General features: G+C 42.6%; 1 protein-coding gene across 7 annotated transcripts in view; it reads right to left on the bottom strand.

The window, feature by feature from the left end:
• Positions 1 to 14,235, bottom strand: part of HDAC4 (histone deacetylase 4) — a 779,940-nt gene that overhangs the window by 248,206 nt on the left and 517,499 nt on the right. For all 7 annotated transcript variants that reach the window (XM_070084058.1, XM_070084060.1, XM_070084063.1 and 4 more), the window contains one exon: positions 1,000 to 1,166. In XM_070084058.1, the coding sequence (XP_069940159.1) occupies positions 1,000 to 1,166 (167 nt within the window). The remainder of the gene's footprint in view (positions 1 to 999; positions 1,167 to 14,235) is intronic.

Genomic DNA, 14,235 nt, shown 5'->3' with positions numbered 1-14,235 from the left:
TCGATAACCAAAATATAGCCATTTTTCATGTAAACAAACCATTAGATGCAAGTTCTCATTATTCCCACTATGGGTTTGACTTGTTGATTCTGAACACAACAGCTGCCAACTCCACTGTACAGTTTTGGTTGTTCTTTAATGGAAGAACCGTGTATATCTTCAATGGGATTCACTTGCTGACCATGAGCTTCTCTGACTCCACAATCCACGACACTTCCTCTGCATTTCTCCAACAATTTAAAGGTCAAGTAATCCAAATACAACACTGCCTCGGATTTAAAAAAAAAAGAAAAAAATACGTCCTAAACATTATTTTGTTCCGTGATTTCAATTTTGAGACCCAAGAGGAAAGAATGTATCAAACACTGGTGACCAAGAACTTCAAGGAGATAGTGTATATCACGACTCACAATTAAGACTAATAACTCATCACGACTCACGTAATCATAATAACACGAGTGCAAACAAACCACGGAACGGGTGTATAAATATACCTAGATGGATGAATCTTATTATAGCCAGCTGGCCCAATGCCTGGCCTGGAGTTTTGTCACTCACTCGCCATGGGTTCTAACCCCACCCGTACCGTGATTTGTAAGACTGATAAGTTGGCCTTAAAGGAACAGTGAGACTCGTGTGTAATATAGTGGTTCTGTCTACTGCATCTAGAGAAGAGGCTGAGCGGAAGTTATCTGCAGCATGAAGATTAACACATGTTTAACAGTTAGGCATCTTTTCTGAGATAACGTTTCGTCTACACAGTAGATTTCTTCAATCAAATGAAAAGAGAGCAGTAGTCATGAAATAAAGATGATGTAATCAGTCCATCAACCTTGGAGAAAAAGTATTTGGGGTAGTCAGTCCCTCAGCCTCAGGCTAAAGGTCTTGACTGAAGAAGTCTACTGAGTAGCGAAACGTTTCATCAATAAAGATACCTAACTGTTGCACATGTGTCTTAATCTTCAACTTGCCGGTATTTTATACCATTTTCAACAATACCTGCAGGATGCGCTGTTGGAACGACGAGTCTGGAACGACTGCCTCATTAGCCATGTCTGAGGCGAGGTCCCCCGTGGAGCAGGGAGGCAGGTGTGGGGATCCCAGGTGTGGTGACCCCAGGTGTGGCGACCCTAGGTGTGGTGACCCCAGTGGTGGGCTGCTCACCTCTGCAACACAACACAAACACAATCAATAGTTCATCTTATACTACATCAATCGCATCTGCTAGAAAAATGACAGGATGGATAATGAGAACCTTCAAAACTAGGGATGCCAAGCCCATGATGACACTCTTCAGGTCACTTGTTCTATCTAGGCTGGAATATTGCTGCACACTAACAGCACCTTTCAAGGCAGGTGAAATTGCTGACCTAGAAAATGTACAGAGAACTTTCACGGCGCGCATAACGGAGATAAAACACCTCAATTATTGGGAGCGCTTGAGGTTCCTAAACCTGTATTCCCTGGAACGCAGGAGGGAGAGATACTTGATTATATACACCTGGAAAATCCTAGAGGGACTAGTACCGAACTTGCACACGAAAATCACTCACTACGAAAGCAAAAGACTTGGCAGACGATGCAACATCCCCCCAATGAAAAGCAGGGGTGTCACTAGCACGTTAAGAGACCATACAATAAGTGTCAGGGGCCCGAGACTGTTCAACTGCCTCCCAGCATACATAAGGGGGATTACCAACAGACCCCTGGCAGTCTTCAAGCTGGCACTGGACAAGCACCTAAAGTCAGTTCCGGATCAGCCGGGCTGTGGCTCGTACGTTGGTTTGCGTGCAGCCAGCAGCAACAGCCTGGTTGATCAGGCTCTGATCCACCAGGAGGCATGGTCACAGACCGGGCCGCGGGGGCGTTGACCCCCGGAACTCTCTCCAAGTAAACTCCAGGTAAACAACACAACACAAACACAATCATCAGCTCAACTTATACCGCAACACAACACAAACACAATCAACGGTTCACCTTATACCGCAACACAACACAAACACAATCAACGGTTCACCTTATACCGCAACACAACACAAACACAATCAACGGTTCACCTTATACTGCAACACAACACAAACACAATCAACGGTTCACCTTATACCGCAACACAACACAAACACAATCAACAGTTCACCTTATACTGCAACACAACACAAACACAATCAACAGTTCACCTTATACCGCAACACAACACAAACACAATCAACGGTTCACCTTATACCGCAACACAACACAAACACAATCAACAGTTCACCTTATACCGCAACACAACACAAACACAATCAACAGTTCACCTTATACCGCAACACAACACAAACACAATCAACAGTTCACCTTATACTGCAACACAACACAAACACAATCAACGGTTCACCTTATACCGCAACACAACACAAACACAATCAACGGTTCACCTTATACCGCAACACAACACAAACACAATCAACAGTTCACCTTATACCGCAACACAACACAAACACAATCAACGGTTCACCTTATACCGCAACACAACACAAACACAATCAACAGTTCACCTTATACTGCAACACAACACAAACACAATCAACAGTTCACCTTATACTAAATCCTCAGCTGCTAGAACTCGACCATTTTCACTCACAAGAACATACTGCATAAAACACAATGCAACAAAGGTATCTAAGAAGCGTACTGAGAAAAATCTATAAAAAAAAAAACATAAAAAGATACAATTATAACTGACCCATCTTGTCTTGGTGTTCGGTGCTGCCAGAATATAAAGGCAATGTTTTAAAACCTTTCAACTTGTTATATTAATCCATCTCTTGTTTCCCGTCATCAGTCATCACAAGACCACACTCACCTCCAGTCATCACAAGACCACTCTCACCTCCAGTCATCACAAGACCACACTCACCACCAGTCATCACAAGACCACACTCACCTCCAGTCATCACAAGTCATCACAAGACCACATTCACCTCCAGTCCGTCATCACAAGACCACACTCACCTCCAGTCTTCACAAGACCACACTCACCTCCAGTCCAGTCATCACAAGACCACTCTCACCTCCAGTCATCACAAGACCACACTCACCTCCAGTCATCACAAGACCACACTCACCTCCAGTCATCACAAGACCACATTCACCTCCAGTCATCACAAGACCACACTCACCTCCAGTCATCACAAGACCACACTCACCTCCAGTCTTCACAAGACCACACTCACCTCCAGTCTTCACAAGACCACACTCACCTCCAGTCATCACAAGACCACACTCACCTCCAGTCATCACAAGACCACACTCACCTCCAGTCATCACAAGACCACACTCACCTCCAGTCATCACAAGACCACACTCACCTCCAGTCATCACAAGACCACACTCACCTCCAGTCATCACAAGACCACACTCACCTCCAGTCTTCACAAGACCACACTCAGTCATCACAAGACCACACTCACCTCCAGTCTTCACAAGACCACACTCACCTCCAGTCATCACAAGACCACACTCACCTCCAGTCATCACAAGACCACACTCACCTCCAGTCACAAGACCACACTCACCTCCAGTCATCACAAGACCACACTCACCTCCAGTCATCACAAGACCACACTCACCTCCAGTCATCACAAGACCACACTCACCTCCAGTCATCACAAGACCACACTCACCTCCAGTCATCACAAGACCACACTCACCTCCAGTCATCACAAGACCACACTCACCTCCAGTCATCACAAGACCACACTCACCTCCAGTCATCACAAGACCACACTCACCTCCAGTCATCACAAGACCACACTCACCTCCAGTCATCACAAGACCACACTCACCTCCAGTCATCACAAGACCACACTCACCTCCAGTCATCACAAGACCACACTCACCTCCAGTCATCACAAGACCACACTCACCTCCAGTCATCACAAGACCACACTCACCTCCAGTCATCACAAGACCACACTCACCTCCAGTCATCACAAGACCACACTCACCTCCAGTCATCACAAGACCACACTCACCTCCAGTCATCACAAGACCACACTCACCTCCAGTCATCACAAGACCACACTCACCTCCAGTCATCACAAGACCACACTCACCTCCAGTCATCACAAGACCACACTCACCTCACCTCCAGTCACAAGACCACACTCACCTCCAGTCATCACAAGACCACACTCACAGTCAGACCACACTCACCTCCAGTCATCACAAGACCACACTCACCTCCAGTCATCACAAGACCACACTCACCTCCAGTCTTCACAAGACCACACTCACCTCCAGTCATCACAAGACCACACTCACCTCCAGTCATCACAAGACCACACTCACCTCCAGTCATCACAAGACCACACTCACCTCCAGTCATCACAAGACCACACTCACCTCCAGTCATCACAAGACCACACTCACCAGTCCAGTCATCACAAGACCACACTCACCTCCAGTCCAGTCATCACAAGACCACACTCACCTCCAGTCATCACAAGACCACACTCACCACCAGTCATCACAAGACCACACTCACCTCCAGTCATCACAAGACCACACTCACCTCCAGTCATCACAAGACCACACTCACCACCAGTCATCACAAGACCACACTCACCTCCAGTCATCACAAGACCACACTCACCACCAGTCATCACAAGACCACACTCACCTCCAGTCATCACAAGACCACACTCACCTCCAGTCATCACAAGACCACACTCACCACCAGTCATCACAAGACCACACTCACCTCCAGTCATCACAAGACCACACTCACCACCAGTCATCACAAGACCACACTCACCACCAGTCATCACAAGACCACACTCACCTCCAGTCATCACAAGACCACACTCACCACCAGTCATCACAAGACCACACTCACCACCAGTCATCACAAGACCACACTCACCACCAGTCATCACAAGACCACACTCACCACCAGTCATCACAAGACCACACTCACCTCCAGTCATCACAAGACCACACTCACCTCCAGTCATCACAAGACCACACTCACCTCAGTCATCACAAGACCACACTCACCTCCAGTCCACAAGTCACAAGACCACACTCACCACCAGTCATCACAAGACCACACTCACCACCAGTCATCACAAGACCACACTCACCTCCAGTCATCACAAGACCACACTCACCTCCAGTCATCACAAGACCACACTCACCTCCAGTCATCACAAGACCACACTCACCTCCAGTCATCACAAGACCACACTCACCTCCAGTCATCACAAGACCACACTCACCTCCAGTCATCACAAGACCACACTCACCTCCAGTCATCACAAGACCACACTCACCTCCAGTCATCACAAGACCACACTCACCTCCAGTCATCACAAGACCACACTCACCTCCAGTCATCACAAGACCACACTCACCTCCAGTCATCACAAGACCACACTCACCTCCAGTCATCACAAGACCACACTCACCTCCAGTCATCACAAGACCACACTCACCTCCAGTCATCACAAGACCACACTCACCTCCAGTCAACAAGACCACACTCACCTCCAGTCATCACAAGACCACACTCACCTCCAGTCATCACAAGACCACACTCACCTCCAGTCATCACAAGACCACACTCACCTCCAGTCATCACAAGACCACACTCACCTCCAGTCATCACAAGACCACACTCACCTCCAGTCATCACAAGACCACACTCACCTCCAGTCATCACAAGACCACACTCACCTCCAGTCACAAGACCACACTCACCTCCAGTCATCACAAGACCACACTCACCTCCAGTCATCACAAGACCACACTCACCTCCAGTCATCACAAGACCACACTCACCTCCAGTCATCACAAGACCACACTCACCTCCAGTCATCACAAGACCACACTCACCTCCAGTCATCACAAGACCACACTCACCTCCAGTCATCACAAGACCACACTCACCTCCAGTCATCACAAGACCACACTCACCTCCAGTCATCACAAGACCACACTCACCACCAGTCATCACATCAGACCACACTCACCAGTCATCACAAGACCACACTCACCTCCAGTCATCACAAGACCACACTCACCACCAGTCATCACAAGACCACACTCACCTCCAGTCATCACAAGACCACACTCACCTCCAGTCATCACAAGACCACACTCACCTCCAGTCATCACAAGACCACACTCACCTCCAGTCATCACAAGACCACACTCACCTCCAGTCATCACAAGACCACACTCACCACCAGTCATCACAAGACCACACTCACCACCAGTCATCACAAGACCACACTCACCACCAGTCATCACAAGACCACACTCACCTCCAGTCATCACAAGACCACACTCACCTCCAGTCATCACAAGACCACACTCACCTCCAGTCATCACAAGACCACACTCACCACCAGTCATCACAAGACCACACTCACCTCCAGTCATCACAAGACCACACTCACCTCCAGTCATCACAAGACCACACTCACCTCCAGTCATCACAAGACCACACTCACCTCCAGTCATCACAAGACCACACTCACCTCCAGTCATCACAAGACCACACTCACCTCCAGTCATCACAAGACCACACTCACCTCCAGACATCACAAGACCACACTCACCACCAGACCACACTCACCTCCAGTCATCACAAGACCACACTCACCTCCAGTCATCACAAGACCACACTCACCTCCAGTCATCACAAGACCACACTCACCTCCAGTCATCACAAGACCACACTCACCTCCAGTCATCACAAGACCACACGCACCTCCAGTCATCACAAGACCACACTCACCTCCAGTCATCACAAGACCACACTCACCTCCAGTCTTCACAAGTCATCACAAGACCACACTCACCACCAGTCATCACAAGACCACACTCACCACACCTCAGTCATCACAAGACCACACTCACCACCAGTCATCACAAGACCACACTCACCACCAGTCATCACAAGACCACACTCACCACCAGTCATCACAAGACCACACTCACCACCAGTCATCACAAGACCACACTCACCTCCAGTCATCACAAGACCACACTCACCACCAGTCATCACAAGACCACACTCACCTCCAGTCTTCACAAGACCACACTCACCTCCAGTCATCACAAGACCACACTCACCTCCAGTCATCACAAGACCACACTCACCTCCAGTCTTCACAAGACCACACTCACCTCCAGTCATCACAAGACCACACTCACCTCCAGTCATCACAAGACCACACTCACCACCAGTCATCACAAGACCACACTCACCACCAGTCATCACAAGACCACACTCACCACCAGTCATGACAAGACCACACTCACCTCCATACAAAACTAATTATATATCCTAACTAGCAGCAGATTTAAAAGTAACCAGACAAAAAGTATATACACAAATAACCCGCATTTAGGAGAGAGAAAAGCTCATGACGATGTTTCGGTCCGACTTAGATCATTTACTAAGAGTTTGTAAATGGTCCAAGTTGGACCGAAACGTCGTGGTAAGCTTCTCTCTCCTATGTGCAAGTTATCTGTGTATTGTATTGTGCCTTTATTGTTCTTGAAAGAATATATATTCTTGACCGGCGGAGCCTTAATGACCGAGTCGATAAGCTTTAACCAAATAAACCAGTTGAAGGACCTCGACACCACACAAGCAGCAGCAGCCGTCCAGAGAACACATGTGATGGAGGAACTGTGAACACTTTAGTGACTCTCTTATTGTGGAGAACTCTCTCTCTGTCTTCAGAAGAACTAGTGACAACCATGTTAACATAGCAAGTGACAACTATGTTAACATGGCAAGTGACGACTATGTTAACATAGCAAGTGACGACTATGTTAACATGGCAAGTGACGACTATGTTAACATAGCAAGTGACGACTATGTTAACAGAGCAAGTGACGACTATGTTAACATAGCAAGTGACAACTATGTTAACATAGCAAGTGACAACTATGTTAACATAGCAAGTGACAACTATGTTAACACAGCAAGTGACAACTATGTTAACATAGCAGGTGACAACTATGTTAATATAGCAGGTGACAACTATGATAATATAGCAGGTGACAATTATGTTAATATAGCAGGTTATAACTATGTTAACATAGCAAGTGACAACTATGTTAACATAGCAGGTGACAACTATGTTAATATAGCAGGTGACAATTATGTTAATATAGCAGGTTATAACTATGTTAACATAGCATGTGACAACTATGTTAACATAGCAGGTGACAAGTATGTCAATATAGCAGGTGACAATTATGTTAATATAGCAGGTGACAACTATGTTAACATAGCAGGTGACAACTATGTTAACATAGCAAGTGACAACTATAATATAACAGGTAACAACTATGTTAACATAGCAAGTGACAACTGTGTTAACATAGCAAGTGACAACTATGCTAACATAGCAGGTAACAACTATGTTAACATAGCAAGTGACAACTATGTTAACATAGCAAGTGACAACTATGTTAACATAGCAGTTAACAACTATGTTAACATAGCAAGTGATAACTATGTTAACATAGCAAGTGACAACTATGTTAACATAGCGGGTAACAACTATGTTAACATAGCAAGTGACAACTATGTTAACATAGGTAACAACTATGTTAATATAGCAGGTTATAACTATGTTAACATAGCAGGTGACAACTATGTTAACATAGCAGGTGACAACTATGTTAACATAGCAGGTGACAATTATATTAATATAGCAGGTTATAACTATGTTAATATAGCAGGTGACAACTATGTTAACATAGCAGTGACAACTATGTTAACATAACAGGTGACAAATATGTTAATACAGCAGGTGACAACAATGTTAACACAGCAGGTGACAACAATGTTAACACAGCAGGTGACAACAATGTTAACACAGCAGGTGACAACTGTGTTAACACAGCAGGTGGCAACAATATTAACACAGCAGGTGACAACTGTGTTAACACAGCAGGTGACAACAATGTTAACACAGCAGGTGACAACAATGTTAACACAGCAGGTGACAACAATGTTAACACAGCAGGTGGCAACAATATTAACACAGCAGGTGACAACTGTGTTAACACAGCAGGTGACAACAATGTTAACACAGCAGGTGACAACAATGTTAACACAGCAGGTGACAACAATGTTAACACAGCAGGTGACAACTGTGTTAACACAGCAGGTGACAACAATGTTAACACAGCAGGTGGCAACAATATTAACACAGCAGGTGACAACAATGTTAACACAGCAGGTGACAACAATGTTAACACAGCAGGTGGCAACAATATTAACACAGCAGGTGACAACAATGTTAACACAGCAGGTAACAACAATGTTAACACAGCAGGTGACAACAATGTTAACACAGCAGGTGACAACTGTGTTAACACAGCAGGTGACAACAATGTTAACACAGCAGGTGGCAACAATATTAACACAGCAGGTGGCAACAATATTAACACAGCAGGTGACAACAATGTTAACACAGCAGGTGACAACTGTGTTAACATAGCAGGTGACAACAATGTTAACACAGCAGGTGACAACAATGTTAACACAGCAGGTGGCAACAATGTTAACACAGCAGGTGACAACTGTGTTAACACAGCAGGTGACAACAATGTTAACACAGCAGGTGACAACAATGTTAACACAGCAGGTGACAACTGTGTTAACACAGCAGGTGACAACAATGTTAACACAGCAGGTGACAACAATGTTAACACAGCAGGTGACAACAATGTTAACACAGCAGGTGACAACAATGTTAACACAGCAGGTAACAACAATGTTAACACAGCAGGTGACAACAATGTTAACACAGCAGGTGACAAGTGTGTTAACACAGCAGGTGACAACTGTGTTAACACAGCGCATGATGCTTGCAAGGACTGACCTTGAAACAATTAATCCCGCACACATAAGAAAGCATATAAGAGGAGCACCAGTGGCTGGCACCTCGACCTCTACCATGACAAACATTTACAATAACTATGAAAAAAAAGTTGATTATTAAGGCTGTCACAGGTTTGATATAGAGAGATCGCTGAAGCTGTCAATACGCATGAAAAAAATTAATAATGATGCCATAAAATAAAAAAAATTAATAAATGCCTACTCCCTCCTCCTCCCCCCCCCCCAAAAAAAAAAAACACAAAAATTTATTTTACTCACAGTAACCAAAAGTGCAGACAAAATCCGGGTGCAATAAATCGTTCTTATGTTCAAGAGGTCAAAATAAGAGTTGAGACTCCCAGCTCACCTAGCAAGAACAGTGTACAAGACATGACTCAATATCCTGCAACTGCTGAAATACTACTCATTCAATCACCCACAATGTCAACTGCATAAATTACACTTGCAGAACACAATTCATGTTCCTTGAAAAAGTTGCAAATATATTTCTAGCCCGTCTGTTACACAGAATTCAGTGTCCAACTCTCCCTTGGTAACACTTTTCTTACGTATTTTATGCAATCTGTGAGTGTACAGTACTGTACACAACCCGCACATTGGGGAGAGAACCTTACGACGATGTTTCGGTCCGACTTGGACCATTGACAAAGTCACACTAACACACAAAAAAGTTATAGGCTCCCCCACTCTTCTGTTTTAAAAAAATTTAATTATTTTTAAAGGGGTTGAAGGGTAAACCAGCGAGAGGCTTCGACCAGATGACCAAAAGCTCCAGCTGCGTGTTATCATATGGCTAAGACCCGCGTCAGGAAACACTTGTCCTGTTTCTTGACAAACCTTACATAACCTAAACTTTTACGTTAATGTGACTTCGTAAATGGTCCAAGTCGGACCGCAACGTCGTCGTAAGCTTCTCCCTCCTACGTGCGGGTTATCTGTGAACTGTATTGTGCCTTTTTTGTTCTTCCTATATAGTACTGTTTTATATAAATATGTTGCTCTAATCCTCTCCAATACTTAATTTTGTGCATATTATCCTGTTTTGCACATTATCCTGTTCTTTGGATATCCTGCTTTATGTATATTATCCAATACTACTAGTGTTTACATAATTACTTTGTGAGCTTACAATCATTTTATGTCCTGTTGTCATTTTATTATTATTATTATTATTATTAGTATTATTATTATTTTTTTATATTATTATAAGCACAGCATAATCATTAATTCTTCCTTATCAATAATTTCTTATTGCTTATATTATGGTTCCTGAATGTTAGTACTGATCGTGAACTACATATCCTCTATAATCTATATAACAATCAATTTACCGTAGATCAGGACTTTACATATTAGACAGCCAAACAAACACTATCTACAGCAACACCAAGAAAATCTCAACACTTAACTACAATGTCACACCTCTATGTCAACACCATAATAACGTCAAGACGCTCCTGTACTCAATAACTTTGAATTATTCTTACGAAAACCTGGCAGAAACACGATAGTGAAGAAAGCAGAAACATTTTAAAACTTACCTGAGTACACAGACATGCCTAACTGTAGACTTGATGAAAAGGAAGGTGGAACAGTAGTCTACTGATGACATGACATGGATTAATTCGACATGAACTAAACATGAGCTTATAACATACATACCTGCGCAATTTACAACCAAAAAATGAACGATCCCGACTCGCACTAGGAGCTATATACAGATCACCGCCTACCAACACAGCCAACCTTGGTAGTAATCTTCAAGACCTACTCATAACAATAAATTAAATAAACCTCTCTTAATAATCTCTAAAGACTTTAACCCCAACCTAAATCATTCAGAAGACCCGTAAGTAGCTAGTTTCCCAAACAAAATCTATAACTTGTTATTAATATTATTAATAACCAACCCTACAAGAATTACTGCGACAACTGCATCTTCCGTCGACCACATCTGGGCTAATATAACAGCTTCTATAACAGCAGGTATTATTATCCACAATACAACTGACCATTATCCTACCATCCTAGTCATCAACATAAAATTAACATTTGAAACTAATAAAATCATATTTCAGGCTCCAGTGATTCACTGTACCATAGTGACCACTAACAGTGACCGCCAGAGAGAACTTTAAAACCCTGAGTCCAATAAACATGGTTCTACAATAAACATGGTTCTTTTAAAATCGAACAGGTCACAAGAAAGAGACTAAACTGACTGATAATGGCTAACCAACAATATCCTCAGATTGTGAGAGAAAAATAACTGCTCAAAATATTATAGAGTTGACATAATGTGCAATAAACTAGCAAGTTAGAAACATAAACATACATCAACTGTCACCAAGCCAATAAAGAAATCCATAAAACTGATTTATGCTAACAGGGTCAATTAAAGAAAAGAGGACATACAAAGTCCTTGGAAATTCTCTCAAACACCAGGTTCAAGTAAATTCAATATGATCAGAGAAATTATTAAGTTAACCATATAAACCTCTAGTTCCGATCTCTAAAACAATAAATAACTTCTCGATCACAGGATCAAACCTCGTCAACAAAATACCAAACTTCCAAGCCTAAGTTAGAGATTACCTCACTGATAATTACCCAAGCTCTTTATACCTAACTTTAATTCTACAAGGCAAATTTCAATAACAAAATCTCTCTCTAAAAAATCAAGAAACATAGCCAATATACCACAATTCACATATAAGAAAGCTGTTCATGTGCTCTCACCTACCATTACATCACTGTTAAATAAATCTACAGAAAGTAAAACTTCCCCAAACATACTTAAGCCAATTCACAACAGTGAAGACTCAGCAGAGATCAACAACTACCAATCAATTTATAATGTGGCATTATCTAATATTTCTGGAAAAATAATATATAAACAAATGTACGAATTCATAAGTAAACATAATTTTTTTTAACCACCGCAAGTTTGGTTTCAGGCCAGGATGCAATAATAGAAATGTTTCACTCAATCTTTGCAACTCTAAAAAAATGATGCATACCCAATTGGTCTCTCGACTGATCCAAGAAAAGCTTGTGATCCAGTAGACCACAATATTTCGTTGCTTTATTTTATATCATGGAATCAGAGGGCATGCTCTCACTTACATAAAGTCCTGTCTTAAAGACAGACGACAATACATATGTCACCATTAATAACACATCAAATCGACCCATCAAGATAATGGTACCACAGGGCAGTGTCCTAGGCCCTCTATCATTTCTCATGTACATCAATGGCCTACTTAGTGCTTCTTGAGAATTCATCAATTCTGTTTGCCGATGACACATCTTTTGTCACATCAGATCTTTCTGGTATCCTCAATAACAAACGTGTAAATGTATCTACCTAGACAACAATCAGTGCACTCACACTCAATACTGACAACACCTTCCACAACCTCGAAATAACGCTAAAAAAAATGTTCAATTGAACAAAATATAAAAATACAGGAATTGAAAGATGAGGGAAAATTCTTAGGTACACAGTTTGACAGCAAAATGAAATTCAATATTCGTTTTAAGTATACATCTAAGAAAATTTATAAAAAGTGGATAGTCTTTCAAAAATACGCTACTATATTGTACTATAAGTCAAAGAACATTATTCACCCTGTACTACTCTCTAATGTATCCTCACTTCACTGATGGTATCCGTGCTTGGGGATATACAACAGCAATCACTCAAAACCTATCGTAGTTCAACAAACACAGTTATTACAACGAATACTCAATCAGGTTCCAGACAACACATCCTTACTATTCGAAACCCTTAATTTATTCAATATACAAAATATTCACACTTACTACTGTGCATGCTATATATACAGGGCACCAATTCAACCAGCAAGCAGTAAAATTCTTCTCTGAAAGCTGCAATTCAAAGCATAGACACAATACAAGACACAAATATCTCTTCCATATCTCAAGTTTTAGACTTAATAGATATAAAAATCCCATGTTAATAAGAGGCTCAATGATTCTAAAAGTTTCCTATCAGCCAACTGCTTTACAAATATTGCTTATAAATACCTCCTTTATTTGATGTAAGCTGACGTAGATCTAACATAAATGTCAAGTATATTTAAAGCACCCTGCTTCTCCAGAGCGTAGACAGCCTTGTTACTTGTTCTCACTAATATATTACCAACTAACTCCTCCACTTGTTGTCACTAATATATTACCAACTAACTCCTCCACTTGTTGCCACTAATATATTACCAACTAACTCCTCCACTTGTTGTCACTAATATATTACCAACTAACTCCTCCACTTGTTGTCACTAATATATTACCAACTA

The sequence above is a fragment of the Cherax quadricarinatus genome, chromosome 11 (genome assembly GCF_038502225.1).
Source record: "Cherax quadricarinatus isolate ZL_2023a chromosome 11, ASM3850222v1, whole genome shotgun sequence".
Classification (NCBI taxonomy): domain Eukaryota; kingdom Metazoa; phylum Arthropoda; class Malacostraca; order Decapoda; family Parastacidae; genus Cherax; species Cherax quadricarinatus.
The sequence above is the reverse complement of the archived record's forward strand: the minus strand, read 5'-3'. Positions and strand labels throughout refer to the sequence as shown.